General features: G+C 61.4%; 2 protein-coding genes across 2 annotated transcripts; both read left to right on the top strand.

Moving 5' to 3' along the window:
* Nucleotides 1-3,075: 3,075 nt before the first annotated feature.
* LPMP_170100 (receptor-type adenylate cyclase, putative) lies at nucleotides 3,076-7,269 on the top strand (the record flags this gene model as incomplete). Its single annotated transcript, XM_010699399.1, has 1 exon — nucleotides 3,076-7,269. One exon carries the CDS (start codon nucleotides 3,076-3,078, stop codon nucleotides 7,267-7,269), a length of 4,194 nt encoding a protein of 1,397 aa, XP_010697701.1.
* A 3,300-nt stretch (nucleotides 7,270-10,569) lies between these two features.
* LPMP_170090 (receptor-type adenylate cyclase, putative) lies at nucleotides 10,570-14,733 on the top strand (the record flags this gene model as incomplete). The annotated part of the gene is made up of 1 exon (XM_010699398.1): nucleotides 10,570-14,733. The coding sequence occupies one exon, from the start codon at nucleotides 10,570-10,572 to the stop codon at nucleotides 14,731-14,733; it is 4,164 nt and encodes a 1,387-aa protein (XP_010697700.1).
* Between the last annotated feature and the right edge of the window lie 217 nt (nucleotides 14,734-14,950).

The following is a 14,950-nucleotide window of genomic DNA, read 5'->3' as shown; positions in this document are numbered from 1 at the left end:
CGTGTGCGCCGGCTTAACCGGTGGATCATAACGCCGTGCTGCATTCTCCTGCTTTTAAATCCCGTCTGGGTGGTTACCTCATGGCTCTTTCACCTTCCCCCCTCTCTCTCTGTCTGTCTGTCCGCTGGAGGGGACACGTTTTTTCGCGCTGGGCTACGCCGTCTCGCTGAGTGGGGCTCTTCTCACCCACGCCTCTCTCCCGCTGTGGTCCCCGCAGCGTTGGCGCTGTTTTCCTCCCCCCTCTCTCTTCCTCCTCCCTTCTCTCTCTTCCTCCTCCCCTCTCTCTGTCTTCTTTTCCCCTCGATCACGTTCGTAGTTTATCACGCTGGGGTTTGAAATGCACTCGAGATTGGGAGAGTACTGCCGGCTTGTGTGTGTCGTGTCTATGTGGGGTATTCAGTTGTTGTTTCTCATGTCACTGTAGGTGAACGTTACTGTGGCGTGTGCATCCACCCTCGTTGCGCCTCCTTTCTCTTCCTTTCCCTGTAGGTTATGTGGCGGTTTCTCTCTTTTCTGATGTCGTATACCCTAGTGCCCCCCCGTACCAGAGCCGCTGCTCTCATTAGACTCCTCCTCCCATGATGATGCTGTTCATATGCGAGGCTCTGGCAAACGCAGGCGCCGACATAGCCCTGCCGAGCCACGTGAAGCAGCGCTCTGTCTCTTATTGTATTTTGTGTCGTCTTGCATTCTTCTACGGGTGCCGACGTTGGCACTTCTACTTGCCCTTTCTCTTTCTCTCCCACTCTGTCTTCCTCGCAACGCACCCTGCGGAGAGTCGATCGAAGTACGTGACAGCCTCATCGGCGCTTAGATGATAAACAAAGAGGAGTTGTAGGCTACAAAAGAAAAACATCGCTGACTGTCGCGCACTACTCGTACATGTTTTCAAGTGATCCTCAACACAGCGAGCAATGCCTTGTGCAGCTCTTACGTGCGATACGTCCGCGCGCTTAGCGGTGCGCGCGCAAAGGCGACGGGGACTGCGGCCTGTGGCCAAGTCCGGAGGGGAAGTAGTGCGCGACGAAGGCAGGTAGCCAACGTGATCTCGCGCTCGTGGGCGTGGTGGGCGCGTCTGGCCCGGCTTCGCGACGCGCTTCACTCCGGCTCTCCCCCCACGCACACACTCAAGGACAGGCAAGCGCGCACCGGTGACTCGCTGTCCCCCGCCTTCCCCGTTGCACTCCACCTCTGCCGCCTTGCTCAGTGAGAGCGCCCCTGTCTCTCACTCACGATGTGCCGCATCGCACGAATGCTGGTGATGTGCACCCCCTCCACTGCCTAGCAGGGTCACTCCACTCAAGCAGGCGGCTCTTCTCTGCGTGTTTGTGCTTGCGGGGGGAGTCGGCGAGCTTGCTGCCGCTGTGGTGTGCTCCTCCATCTGTCTGTGCCAACTCTCTGCATCCACGCACCGCTCACCAGCCTCTTCTCCACCACCTCTTGTCTCGATGTATGCGTGGGGGCGCAAACACACACGTGCACTCTGCTTGGCGTCTCTCCCTTCGCTCCCCGCCTCCCTCGCACACGCCTCCCTCTGTTCTGCATGAAACCCACTCAACAGCCGAAAGACGCACGCGCCTACGCAGTCCTACGCCTCCCCCGCCTCGTTCTCTCGCTTCACCCCCCCCCCCTCTCAAGTCGGCATCGCTGCACGCGCACCTGTCGGTGAGCGGGTGACTGTCTGTTCCCTGGCTCTCCATTTCCCTCCCTTCCCGACCCACGCACCCACCCACACCCACACACACTCAGAGCCACCACGCAGCCCCTCCCCTCTCTACCCGCCATCGTCTGGTTTTCTTTTGGGCGGCAGAGAGGAAAACAGCGCCGCGGCGAGGGGCTGTGGGAGAGAAGCGCAGGCAACTAGTCCGCAACAGCACCGGCAGCACCAACGACCCTGGCAGTAGAGTCATCTGTCGTGTGCAGTCCCCGAGGAGAGCGGGTGCAGAAGAAGGAAAAGCGAGCAACACCGCTCTGCATGCTGCATCACTGAACATCTGTCTCCGCCCTCTTCTCTCGCCTCTTCCGTGCTCTCCGCGTTGCGTCCCTGTTTGCGAGCACGCAGGGGGCTGTGCGGCCGCGCGCCGTATACACACACTTTGCCTCTCTCCTTTGTCACCCTGCCGCCGCTCTCACGCCTGTGTGTGTCTGTATGGTGGCGCCGCGAGCTGGAGAGGTCGCCGGCGCACGACAGGGATAAGCCGACGCGCGGCTACCCACATACGCGCAAAAGCACCGTTCTACACACCGGACAGCGCCGTTGCCGCGGCAGCGTCCGCCTGCCCGTCTTTGTTTTCTACTTTGTTCACGCCTCTGCTCTTGAGTTGTTGCCAGCGGTGGAGGCATTGGCTGCGCCCCACACGCATCATCCGGCCTCGCGCCCCGCGTCCACCCCTCTCCCGGGCATTACCGCGTCTGTCCGTACCACGTGTGCATCTGCTGTGGGGCTGCCGCTCTCGCCCGCCTGTGCCCCGCCTTGTGCCGCTGCCTCTTCGACTTCTCTGCTTCTGCGGCGCTTTTTGCTGTGCTTTCCTGCTTAGTTTTCCGCTTTATTAGCTTGCGCGTAAGGCGCGATCCGCACTTGGTGGCGTCTCCGCCCCTCGCCCCCCTTCTCCCTCCTCCCGCTCTTTCCCTTGCCCGCCTGTGTTTCATCCTGATTTCTTAGCTGGGCGCCCGCTTGTTTTTCGCGCCGGCCTTTTCTTCAGCCACCCTCGTCCCCCGCCTGTGCCACTGGGCTGTTTCGCCGCCCACTATACCCCTTTGTATATCCTCTCGGAGGCGCGTGTGCCGGTGCGTGCGCGTGCGTCCAGTTGTGCCCCTGCGCGCCGCCCTTGTGTAGAGCGCACCGGCCGCCTTGTCCCCGCATTTGTTTGCCGCGCCGTGCTCTCCTTGCGCCCCCCTCCCCCCTCCCCGAGCTCCCTCGCTTTGTTCTCCCCCCTTTTCCCTGTGCCCTGTGCGCCTCCCCATTGCCTCCAATTCCTTTGCCTCGATTGCTCCCGCCCTCTCCCCGCCGCGTCCCTCTTCTCTGTTCCGCGCGCATACACAACCCACCCCTCCCCTCCCCTTTCTTTTCCGCCGATGGCGTGCTGGACGCTGGCTGCCACCACTTGCCGGCGCACTTGCTGTGTGGGCGCGGGTGCCGGTTTGCGGCTCGTGGCCCTTGCTGTGCTCGCAGTGGTGGCGGCGGCCCTCAGCGCTGCGCCGCCTGCACTGGCTGTCGACGGCAACGGCGGCGGCTCCAACGACTCGGTGTACCTGCTCAACGCCATGTACTCTCTCGACCCGTTCATGGCGAACGATGCGAAGGCGCTGTGGCTGGGCATCGACGCCGCGCTGTACGCGTCTGGCTACAAGACTGCTAACGGGCGGCCGATTAAGATCGTGGACCCTGACCCGAAAGTCGACCCGTCCAACATAACGGCTGTCGTGAGGAAGGCGCTTGAGGACTACCCGACGCTGCTTGGCGTGATTGGGCCCTTCTTGGACCCGCTCATGTGGAGCGTGCTGGAGACTGCTGCGTTTCGGGATATGAACTTGATGTTCCTGGGCCCGTTCACGGGGTCGAGTGCGGTGCGCGTGTGGAGTGACAGTGTGTACTACATGCGTGCGGAGCCGCGGACGGAGATTACAGTGATGCTGACGCACATCCTGAAGACGATTCGCGCGCGCCGCACTGCGTTCATGTACCTGACGGGTGTGCAGTTCGGCGACTCGGAGTACCAGATGGTAAGGGCGGTGTTCGCCTCTTTCTCGCTCGAGCCGCCAGCACTGTACTCCGCGCCACACTCGATGACGGACTCTGCTGTGGACATGACGGCCTTCGATGCGATGGCGAACACGTACCCGCAGGTGATCATTCTGTGGGGGATGCCCGGGAGGCAGGTTGCGGAGTTCCTGCGGGTCGCGCTGACGGACCCGCGCACATCGTCGGCGTACATCATGACGTGCTTCCCGCTGCAGAAGATCGCGTTTCAGGTGTACTACGACCTTGCGATGGCCGGGAAGCTGACGCCTGTGGACGGACAGCTCATGTCGAGCGCCAACACACTTCCCGTCTCTTATGCCAATGTGCAGCACGTTGAACTGTTCCGTGCCGAGATGGGGAAGTACATGGAGCAGACCGGCCGCGTCGACGAGAGCCTGTGGGCTGACGAGGCAAAGGCTGTGCGGGAGTACGGGTCGGGGGGGCATGAGCCACCGTCGTCGGACTCTGCCGCGGACGTGAGGAGGTTCTTCAACGAGCACCCGAGCAGCACGCAGCTGATGTTTGCTGGGTGGCTTCCCGGGAAGGTGATCATGCAGACGCTGGATCAGCCGCTCTGGATCACGGATCGAAGGGCGTACGTGACGGGGCTCTTTGATCAAAACCGATATATCATTTCTGAGGATTATGTGCTTGGCGACTACGGCGCTCCCTGCACTCCCGTTGCCGCGTTTCTCGGTGCTGTGTGCTACTGCAACCAGGGCGGGCGCGCCGCTATTCTCCAACAGCTACACAAGGCGTCGTGGACGTTCTCGTCCCGATCCGCCTTTAACTACGCGCAGTCCGTCTGCTACTTGAAAAACATCGCGGTGTCGAAGCCGCTGAGCGCTCTGACACTGAACTTCTCCGACTTCCCGAAGCTGACGGCTGCTGCTGCACGGATGAGGACGGTAATTCAAAATGCAGTCGGCGGAAGCGTTTTGGACTTTTCCGCGTTCAACCCGGCGATGCTGAACGCGACGCAAGCGACGGGGCAGGGTATTCTTGACCGGGAGCTCTTGAACTACACTGTGGATGTGATCACCGGTCCGCTGCTTCGAACCATTGACGTGAACGGCACGCTGGTGATCTCTCCCGTGTTCAATCGGCCGAACATAGTGGTGTCGAAGTCGAACTACCTGTTCCTGATGCCGACACTGGAGCAGGAGATGTACGTCCTCTACTCGAGGATGGCAGTCGTGACTGCCGTGACGTCGATCAGCGCAGGTGTGAACCTTGTGCTGCACGAGTACAGCAGCGCGAGCGTGCGTGACATCACAGCACTGGGGGTGAAGACGGCCGCCACGTTCAACCTCCCCGACCCCTCCACCGCGGGCATCTCGCCGGGGGCGTCTGTGGCGACTTCGCTTGCACCTGATAAGATCAACTTTGTTCTTGGGATCACGGAGGACGACGTGGGCGTGATCGTCAGATTCCTTGTTGCGAACCCATCGGCAATCGCGGTTATTTCGTTTTGCGACCTCGCACATAGCTACGACAGCCTCGTCGCTGCCTTCTCCGTGATGCCTACCTCTGTGCAGGCGCGTCTGATGTCATTCACCAGCCTGCCGCTGTGGAGTGACACGTCGGAGAGCGCACTCGAAGCGAGTCCGCTGATGAGGCTCTTCACCACCATTTTCCCGGACCCGGCAAGCCACACGCCGTCCCTGCTGCGCAACTTCTTATCCATCGCATTCATCCAGGCTGTAGCGTATGAGAAAGGAGGCGTTGTTAACTCCACCTCACTGCAGGAGAGAGTCTACACGCATGGCACCATCAACGCGCACAGTATGTCCCTGGGCCCCTTTCAGTGGAGCTGCACCACGACGGCGAGTGGTGATGACTGCATATACGAAAACTACGGCGCGCAGAGCATTGTGATGCTCTCCGTGCAGAGGATGCTGGACCCGCGGGTGCCGCCGCTGACGGCTCCGATGACGCCGTCATTGGTGTACAGGCCTCGCGTGGCGTCGAGTGCGCTGACGCCTGCGGAGCGCAACGGCATCATTGCCGGCGTCGTGCTGCTTGTTGTCGCGTCAATTGCAGCTGCTGGGCTGCTCCTGTACTGCTGCATGGACAACCGGGACAACGACGCGGCGCCGAAGGACGATGACGAGCCGGTGACGCTGGTCTTCACGGACATCGAGAGCAGCACTGCGCTGTGGGCCGTGCTGCCGCAGCTGATGGCTGACGCGATTGTGGCGCACCACCGCGTGATCCGGCAGCTGATTGTGAAGCACGGGTGCTACGAGGTGAAGACGGTCGGCGACTCGTTCATGATTGCGTGCAAGAGCGCGCACAGCGCTGTGAGGCTTGCGTGCGAGATCCAGACGAAGCTGCTGGGGCACGACTGGGGGACGGTGTCCATCGACGCTGCGTACCGCGAGTTCGAGCTTGCGCGCGCGGACGCTGATGACGACTACGTGCCGCCGACTGCGCGGCTGAGCGAGGAGGAGTACGCCGCGGTGTGGTGCGGGCTGCGCGTGCGCGTGGGGGTCCACACCGGGCTGTGCGACATCCGGTACGACGAGGTGACGAAGGGGTACGACTACTACGGCGACACGCCGAACATGGCTGCGCGCACGGAGGCTATTGCGAATGGCGGGCAGGTTGTCGCGACGGAGACGGCGTGGTGGGCGCTGTCGAACGAGGAGCGCGCGGGTGCTGCGCACACCGCGATGGGACGGCAGGGGCTGCGCGGTGTGCCGTTCGCGGTGGAGATGTTCCAGGTGGACGCTGTGCCTGGGCGCCGTCACGCTGCGCTGCGCACGGAGATCGAGGCGATCCTGCCGGACGAGACGGCGACGGAGACGGCCTCGAGTGCTGCTGGTGCGCTGCTGTCGTCTGTGGGCACGATGAGCGGCCCTGCTGCTGGCATCGCCTTGGTGCTGACGAGCTGCTTTGCGCCGTACCCCGTAGCGCAGCGTGTGCGCGAGCTGCAGCCGCTGCTGAGCAAGTGGGGCGTTGGTGCGCCGCCGCGGAGCCGTGCTGTGAGCGAGGAGGACTACTGCCAGGGGCTGATGAACCGCCTAGCGCTTCGGATTGCGACGGTGTCGCAGGCCCGCCAGCGGATGGGCAAGGGCGGGGCCGTGGTGGCGGGCGACATGCCGGACGTTGACGCTGGTGGGGCGCTGAACCCGCTTGTGGGCGGGGGTGGCTGTGGCGCGGGCGGCGCGGCGCCGCGGCCTTCGGGGATGACAGCGCCGCCGCGCTCCGAGGAGCCGTCCGCGATGCGTGAGTCACGCCTGTTCCGGAGGACGCCGCTGGGGGTGCTTCCGGCCTCGAGGGCGCCGGCGAGCAAGAAGGAGAGCTGCAGCGCGAGCACGATTGGGTGGCGGGATGACGTGATGCCGTTCACCGGTCCCGCGTCACGGCGCGCATCAGAGGAGCGCAATGCGCGCAGGGCGAGCGGGAGCATGTCTGACGAGGTGATCGTCGTGCGAATGCCGAGGGGCCTCGGGTGGCCCCGCCACCCCAACATGGTGGAGCCGTGTTCGGGGCATGCGGGCGGTGAGGCTAGGCTGGAGTAGGGGGGCGCTCGCCTTCCGCCGCTGTGCCGATGGTGACGGGCTGGGCTTGCTCCGTATCGTGCCTCTGCTGTCTGCCTCCCCTAGCGGCGTTGAGGGGATGGCTGCGGCGACAGATTTCGTCTGCCAGCGGCGTGCGTGTGTGTCTGCGTGTGCGTATGCACGAAGGCGGCGCAGGCAGGGTGGCGCCCGCAGGAGCAGCGGCAGCCCTGTGTGGGCGGGCCGATGTGCACGTTGAGTGCGAGGCGTGCACATTCCGCTGCCGGCGCCGCTCACGCCTTCTCCGCTTCGCACCCGCGCCGGCGCAGGCCTCCTTCTGGGGTGTGCGATGATGGAGGGACGTGCGTGCGTGCCACAGCACGTTAGCTTGTGGTCCAGCTGAATAGTTGCCCTGGCCTCTCTCTGTGCGGCGGCGTGGCTACTCCTCCCACCCCTTCTCCCTTTTCTGCCCAACCATCTCCCCCGTGCGGTCACTTCTCGTCTTGTGGTGCTGGCCGACTTGCGCAGCTGGGGCGGGGTGCCGTGTGTGTGGGGCCTCTCACCCCCTTTCCTGCACGCCTGTGTTGCTGCTGCCCCTCCACCCCTCTCGCTGTTTGCGGGCTCGTCCTGCGTCGGTGCTGCTCGGCCCCTGCCCTCGTCCTTCGCTGTGTCCCACGGCGTCTCTCTTCTCTGCCCCCCTCTCCCTCTCCCTGGTGTGCCATGGCGCGCGCCGCGGGGGTGTGCTCGGGCTTACTGCCGTGTGTGCCGCAGCAGTGTAGACCATTGGGCCGTCGCATCGATGTGGCTCTTTGCCTGTTGCTTCCGACCTTTCTGAGGACGGGGCGCATGACGGGGACGCGAGGAGCGGTACACCAAGACGCGCCCCCGTGAGCGCAGTGACGAGGAGCGTTTCACGGCTTGCTCGCCTGGTGGGCGTGTATGTACATAGATGTATACTAGTCTCTCTCTCTCTCTGTGCATATGTGCGCAGGTGTATGTGTGCGTGTGAGCGCGCCTAGGCAGCGGAAGGTGGACACACGCAGGACCTACCTGGTGCGCGCACTGGAGGCACATTCGCGGTCTTATTTTCCCATGTCCTCCATCTTGTTTTCGGCCCTCTTCCGCTATGCGCTGCTGCCGTGCGTGTGTGTGTGTGTGGTGGCGTTTGCTATCGTCGAGGTGGCAAGCGTGCACCCACGGAGCATGCGTGTGCGCGTGAAGCATGGCTCGTTGACATGGTTCGCTGTATTTTTTAGTTCCCCTGTTATCTTTTTGTTTTTATTCTTTATTGAGTAGGGTGTGGTGTGTGAGGCTTCGCTGCTTTTCTGCAGAGAGTGACGAGGAGGTGCGGTGAGGTGATGGCGGTATCCTCTTTTTACTGGTTAGACGTGCGGTTTATCGTGTGTATTTTATCGATTGCTCGTACGGCTGATGTGGCCGGTTGTGCTTTCGCTCGTTATTCTTTTCTTGTCTTTTTTTTATTTTGTGTTGAGTTGTGTGCGCCGAGTGCGTTTGCGAGTTTTCCGACAGCGGTATTTTGTTTTTTCTTTTTTGGGGGGTTTTAGCGGATGTGGAGGAACATAACCCGACTCCTTTGCATTCCCTTGGCAGGATTTCTGCTGAGAGTTTGCCGCTTTGTTTGTGCGAAGCGGGAATGTGTAGTCTTTGGGTGTTGAACGCCATACATTACTTGTTTAGCGTAGCGGCTCCGTGTGTGCATGCGATGCGTGGGTCGTTTGAACTGCGTGGCGTGAGATTTCTACTGCAATGCCTCTCTACGATCTGTTTTCTCTCTTGTGAGTGCTTGTGTGCTTTCTGCGGGTGGTGGTGGTGGTGGTGGCATGGCAGCTTGGCCCCGCCTGTTTCTCCTACCCCATTTATTTTTTTGTACTGACCTGTGCAGTGCTACTCTCTCTGTGTGTGTGTGGCTGCGAGTTCCAGTGGGTTTAGGTGATTTATTCATTTATTTCAGTCTATCTTCTTCTGTTCAGTGGCATCATGTAGACCTCCGACTATTCGCCACGGGGTATGGAGGGGGCCCATCGCCACGGGGGATTGACGTCTTAGCGCTTCCTCTGGTGTGGGGTGTGTCCCTCTCTCTTTCTCCCTGTCCCGCTTTCGCTTGCGCCTCTCCGTACGCCGTCTTGTGCACGGCAGCGACGCTGTTCGAAGAGCTCTCGGGGCGCTCATGAGGCAACCGTGAGAGGCGCCGAAAAGGTGATGGGCTGCCCGTGGAAGTAACCGTGAGGACACCGAATGAAAATGGGCCTACATGGCGGCAGAACAACGGCACCGACAGCCCCCCGGATCAGGCCGAGGGAACGCCCAGGGGAAGGCGGCGATAACACTTCTGTGCGTGTGCCATCACCCCTTTTGTGTGTCTAAGCGGTAGGTAGGCGCAGTGAGAGCAGCACACCCAGACAGAGAAGCATACATATTCATGTAGCTGAACCTTGTCTGTGTTGTCATGTGTGCAAGGCGGAGGCCTTCACAGGCGTGGCTGCGGTGTGGCTGCTGCCTCTTGTTGCCGTTCATGTTCCTCGACTCCTTCTCTTTCCATTGTGCATGCCTCCACCTCCCATCCCTCTCCCGCATCTGCACACACACACACACACCCACCCACACATATATATATATATATATATATGTATATACGCATATCTTCTATTCACTTTCTTAATTTTCCTGCCTCCCGACGCCTATCATCGCATTCTGCGCCTCTGTCGTACTTCATTCTCTCTCTCCGACTCACCAGCTCATCACAGCGCTAACGACGCACTCGGATACGAGTCTCGGCATCTCTCGGATCTGCACCACGTGGTCCCACGAGCAACCAGCGCTACCTGTGTCACCACGAGGGTAAGGGAGGGAGAGAGAAGCCGTTGAATAGGGGTCGTGGCAGCTGAAGTTGCTCAGGTTTGCCCCGCGTTGAGTGACACCTTCTCAGACGCTGTGCCGGTGCGTGGCCTCCCCTCCTCCACACTCGGCTCCCCGCCTCCCTGAGTGCGAGTGAGCTGCCCTCCTTGTCAACCCCCCTCTGTGCACACGTTTTTCTCTGCTCAACTGGTTGGTGCGTCACTGTCGTGTTCCGTCTCTCTTTTTGCGTGGCCACTCAGCCGTCTGTGCTCGCGGCCCCTCTCGTCTGCGCGTGTGGTGGTGCGGCTCCCCATTGCGCCCCCTCCCTTCCACCTACACGTTCTCAAGCGCCGCGCGCATTTCTCTCGCTCCCAGGTCGCCGACGTCGCATGCGGACACTGCAGCGCCGGTGTCGTCTTTGGTGTCCTCTCTCTCTTCCGCTGTTTTGTTTTTCTCCCTGCCACTCCGATGTACATCCGGCCACTTCACAGCGGGTGCCGCCGTTGCGGTGGTGCCTGTGACCATGCTACTCGTCTAGCCTCGCAGTGGCGCACTGCTGCGCTGCTCGTCACAGCTGCCTTTACGTCCGTGCTGCTTTTCTCTCCCCCATGGGTGCGGGCGGGGATCACCAACGCCGCGGACTTGGAGCCCGTGTACCTTCTGAACACCATGTATGCGACTGATGCCTTTGTTGAGGATGACGCCAAGGCCCTGTGGAAGGGTATGGACATGGCCTTCTACAACTCTGGGTACAAGGCTGCCGGCGGGCGCCCCATCAAAATTCTTCATCCCGATCCTGTCCAGGATAGCCTGAATGACACAGCGGCGGTAATTCTTCGCGCCCTTCATCGGCAGGAGAAGCTGCTCGCGGTGCTTGGGCCGTACATGGATACCTGCCTCACCGCGGCTCTAAACAGTGTTGATGTGGTCAAATCTGAGCTGATGCTGCTTGGCCCCTTCACCGGCTCCTCCACTGTGCGCACCTGGAGTGACTCCGTGTACTTTACCCGCGCCGAGCCGATGATAGAGCTCAAAGTTGTTATGATGCACGTGATTAACACCATTCGTGCTCGCCGTGTTGCCTTCATGCACTTGACTGGGGCACATTTTGGTGAAGAGGAGTTGCTCTATATGCAGCTCACGCTCGCGTCCCTCTTACGCGACCCGGCGGCGGTGTATGCTGCACCACTCTCAGCGATCAACGCGGAAGTTGATCAGCACGCGTTTGATGCGATGGCGGACACACACCCGCAGGTGATCATTGTGTGGACTGCTCCCGGAAAGCAGGTGGCTCGTTTCCTCGAAAAGGCGCTGACAGATTCGCGTACTTCATCAGCGTACATTATCTCCTGCTCGATGATGCAGCGGCTCATGTTTCATGTTCACAAGCGTCTGCTGAACTCGGGCAGCATTGTGTCAAGGGATGGCCAGATACTCGTGAGTGCCACAGGGTCGCCGGTGTCTGACCAGATATCAAAGTACATCAAGGTGTTCAAGGCACAGATGCGTAACTACATCGAAAACTCGGGCAGCTTCGACTACTCACCCGACGACGAGACGGTGGAGACACTAGCGCCCACGTTGAGGTCTGCGATGCCGCGTACTCGGAATTTCACTGTGGAGACGTTCTTGGAAGCGCATCCGGATCTTGCACAGCTGATGGTTCTGGGCTGGCTGTCCGGAACCCTTGTGCAGCAGACGCTTGAGCGGCCCGACTGGATCGTGAGCCGATCAGCGTACAAAGCTGGTCTGTTTAACCAAAACCGGTTCATGATCGGCGGCGACTATGTGCTGGGAGACTATGGCGGTTCGTGCGAGCCACTCGCGCAGTACCTGGGTGCAACGTGTTACTGCAACCAAGGCGGGCGCTCGGCGATCCTGACGGTCTTGAAGGACGCCTCGTGGGACATCTTGCCTGACTCGCTCTTCACGTACCCTCAATCAGCGTGCAACTCATCCAAGGCTGAGGTCATAAAAGCGGCGACTGTGCTGATCCTCATGCACCTGGACTCTCCGAAGCTAATGGAGGCAGGCGTGCAGATGACCGCCATCGCACCCGACGCTGTCCAGGATGACTCCTGCAAGCGGCAAAGTGTGAATAGACTCTCTCTGAGTATGACAATGGCAGCAGCACAACGGCTGTTTGATGCGGAGGTAGGGAACTACTCTGTCGATATCGTTGCTGGGCCCATGCTGCGCACACTCGACGTGGGCAACACCTTCGTGGTGAGTCCGCTTTACAACCGCCCACACCTGCTGACGAAGAAGCGCAACTACGTGTACCTGATGCCGACGCTGGAGCAGCAGATGTTCCTGCTGTACTTCAAAATCGACGCTGTGCGCGCCGCTGTGTCCGCCGGTACGGACACGAGGGTGACTCTGCGAGGGTATTCGGCAGACGAGGCAGATGCGATTTCAGATCTCCTCTGCAAGACAGCAGGCACATTTAACCTTCCGGACCCGTTCATCATCCGCGTTCCCCTCACGGAGAGCTTGGCTGGCATCGTTGCTCCAAAGGGCATTAACGTTGTCGTTGGCATGACCGGCGGAGACGGTTCCAGGATGGCGACCTTCCTTGCTGCGAATCCCGCTGCCATTATCGTAGTATGCTTCGATGACCTGGCGATGCACTACACGGAGCTTATTGCGGCCCTTTCCATACAGCCATCATCCGTACAATCGAGACTGATCTCGTTCAACAGCCTGCCGCTGTGGAGCGATACGTCGCCAGCGGCAGAGGCTGACTCACCGGTCCTTAAGCTCTTCCACAGAAGGTTCCCCGATCCTCGCAACCACACGCCGTCCCTGCTACGCGACCTAGTGACCGCCAGTTTTATTGAGGAGCTCATTGCTAAAGTGGGTGTTCCGCACAAACAGCTACTCGCGGGCGAGCTGTACATGCGCAGTACATTCACCACACACAACATGGTATTTGGCCCCTTTGAGTGGGGCTGCACCACGACGGCGAGTGGTGATGACTGCATATACGAAAACTACGGCGCGCAGAGCATTGTGATGCTCTCCGTGCAGAGGATGCTGGACCCGCGGGTGCCGCCGCTGACGGCTCCGATGACGCCGTCATTGGTGTACAGGCCTCGCGTGGCGTCGAGTGCGCTGACGCCTGCGGAGCGCAACGGCATCATTGCCGGCGTCGTGCTGCTTGTTGTTGCGTCAATTGCAGCTGTTGGGCTGCTCCTGTACTGCTGCATGGACAACCGGGACAACGACGCGGCGCCGAAGGACGATGACGAGCCGGTGACGCTGGTCTTCACGGACATCGAGAGCAGCACTGCGCTGTGGGCCGTGCTGCCGCAGCTGATGGCTGACGCGATTGTGGCGCACCACCGCGTGATCCGGCAGCTGATTGTGAAGCACGGGTGCTACGAGGTGAAGACGGTCGGCGACTCGTTCATGATTGCGTGCAAGAGCGCGCACAGCGCTGTGAGGCTTGCGTGCGAGATCCAGACGAAGCTGCTGGGGCACGACTGGGGGACGGTGTCCATCGACGCTGCGTACCGCGAGTTCGAGCTTGCGCGCGCGGACGCTGATGACGACTACGTGCCGCCGACTGCGCGGCTGAGCGAGGAGGAGTACGCCGCGGTGTGGTGCGGGCTGCGCGTGCGCGTGGGGGTCCACACCGGGCTGTGCGACATCCGGTACGACGAGGTGACGAAGGGGTACGACTACTACGGCGACACGCCGAACATGGCTGCGCGCACGGAGGCTATTGCGAATGGCGGGCAGGTTGTCGCGACGGAGACGGCGTGGTGGGCGCTGTCGAACGAGGAGCGCGCGGGTGCTGCGCACACCGCGATGGGACGGCAGGGGCTGCGCGGTGTGCCGTTCGCGGTGGAGATGTTCCAGGTGGACGCTGTGCCTGGGCGCCGTCACGCTGCGCTGCGCACGGAGATCGAGGCGATCCTGCCGGACGAGACGGCGACGGAGACGGCCTCGAGTGCTGCTGGTGCGCTGCTGTCGTCTGTGGGCACGATGAGCGGCCCTGCTGCTGGCATCGCCTTGGTGCTGACGAGCTGCTTTGCGCCGTACCCCGTAGCGCAGCGCGTGCGCGAGCTGCAGCCGCTGCTGAGCAAGTGGGGCGTTGGTGCGCCGCCGCGGAGCCGTGCTGTGAGCGAGGAGGACTACTGCCAGGGGCTGATGAACCGCCTAGCGCTTCGGATTGCGACGGTGTCGCAGGCCCGCCAGCGGATGGGCGGCAAGGGCGGGGCCGTGGTGGCGGGCGACATGCCGGACGTTGACGCTGGTGGGGCGCTGAACCCGCTTGTGGGCGGGGGTGGCTGTGGCGCGGGCGGCGCGGCGCCGCGGCCTTCGGGGATGACAGCGCCGCCGCGCTCCGAGGAGCCGTCCGCGATGCGTGAGTGGCTAGCTCTTAACTGTCTGAAGAGCGATACCCAGGTTTCGCTGATGGATTCTTTGAGTCTACGAAGAGCTAGTTGTGTGCGGAGCTCTATTGGCTTGATGGACACTGTGGTGCCTTTTAGCGCGCACACCTCAGGGGGTAGTACTGCGGAAAACAGTGGAGGTGATGACGAGGTTGCGACCATCTGTATCACACTGGGCGCGCCCTACGCAAGGCACGTGTGCGATGGAGCTTCGGAGGAGGTAAGCCAGTAATGTATAGGCGCCTGGACGCACTTAACAATGGGCGACGTGTGTACGCCCTCTCGCAGTCTTACCGTTCATCTCGCTTTTGTGGGCCATGCCGCAGCACGTCGCATGGGCGATGACGCTCACGGAGAGATGCGGTGCGCATGTGGGGTTGCGCCATCAGCCCGATGCTGCACTCGGGGCACGCGGCGGGCGAGCGTCGATTTTCCTCCTTTTTTGTGTG

The sequence above is a fragment of the Leishmania panamensis genome, assembly GCF_000755165.1.
Source record: "Leishmania panamensis strain MHOM/PA/94/PSC-1 chromosome 17 sequence".
NCBI classification, from domain to species: Eukaryota; Euglenozoa; class Kinetoplastea; order Trypanosomatida; family Trypanosomatidae; genus Leishmania; species Leishmania panamensis.
Note: the sequence above shows the minus strand (reverse complement) of the source record. Positions and strands in the feature narration are given on the sequence as shown.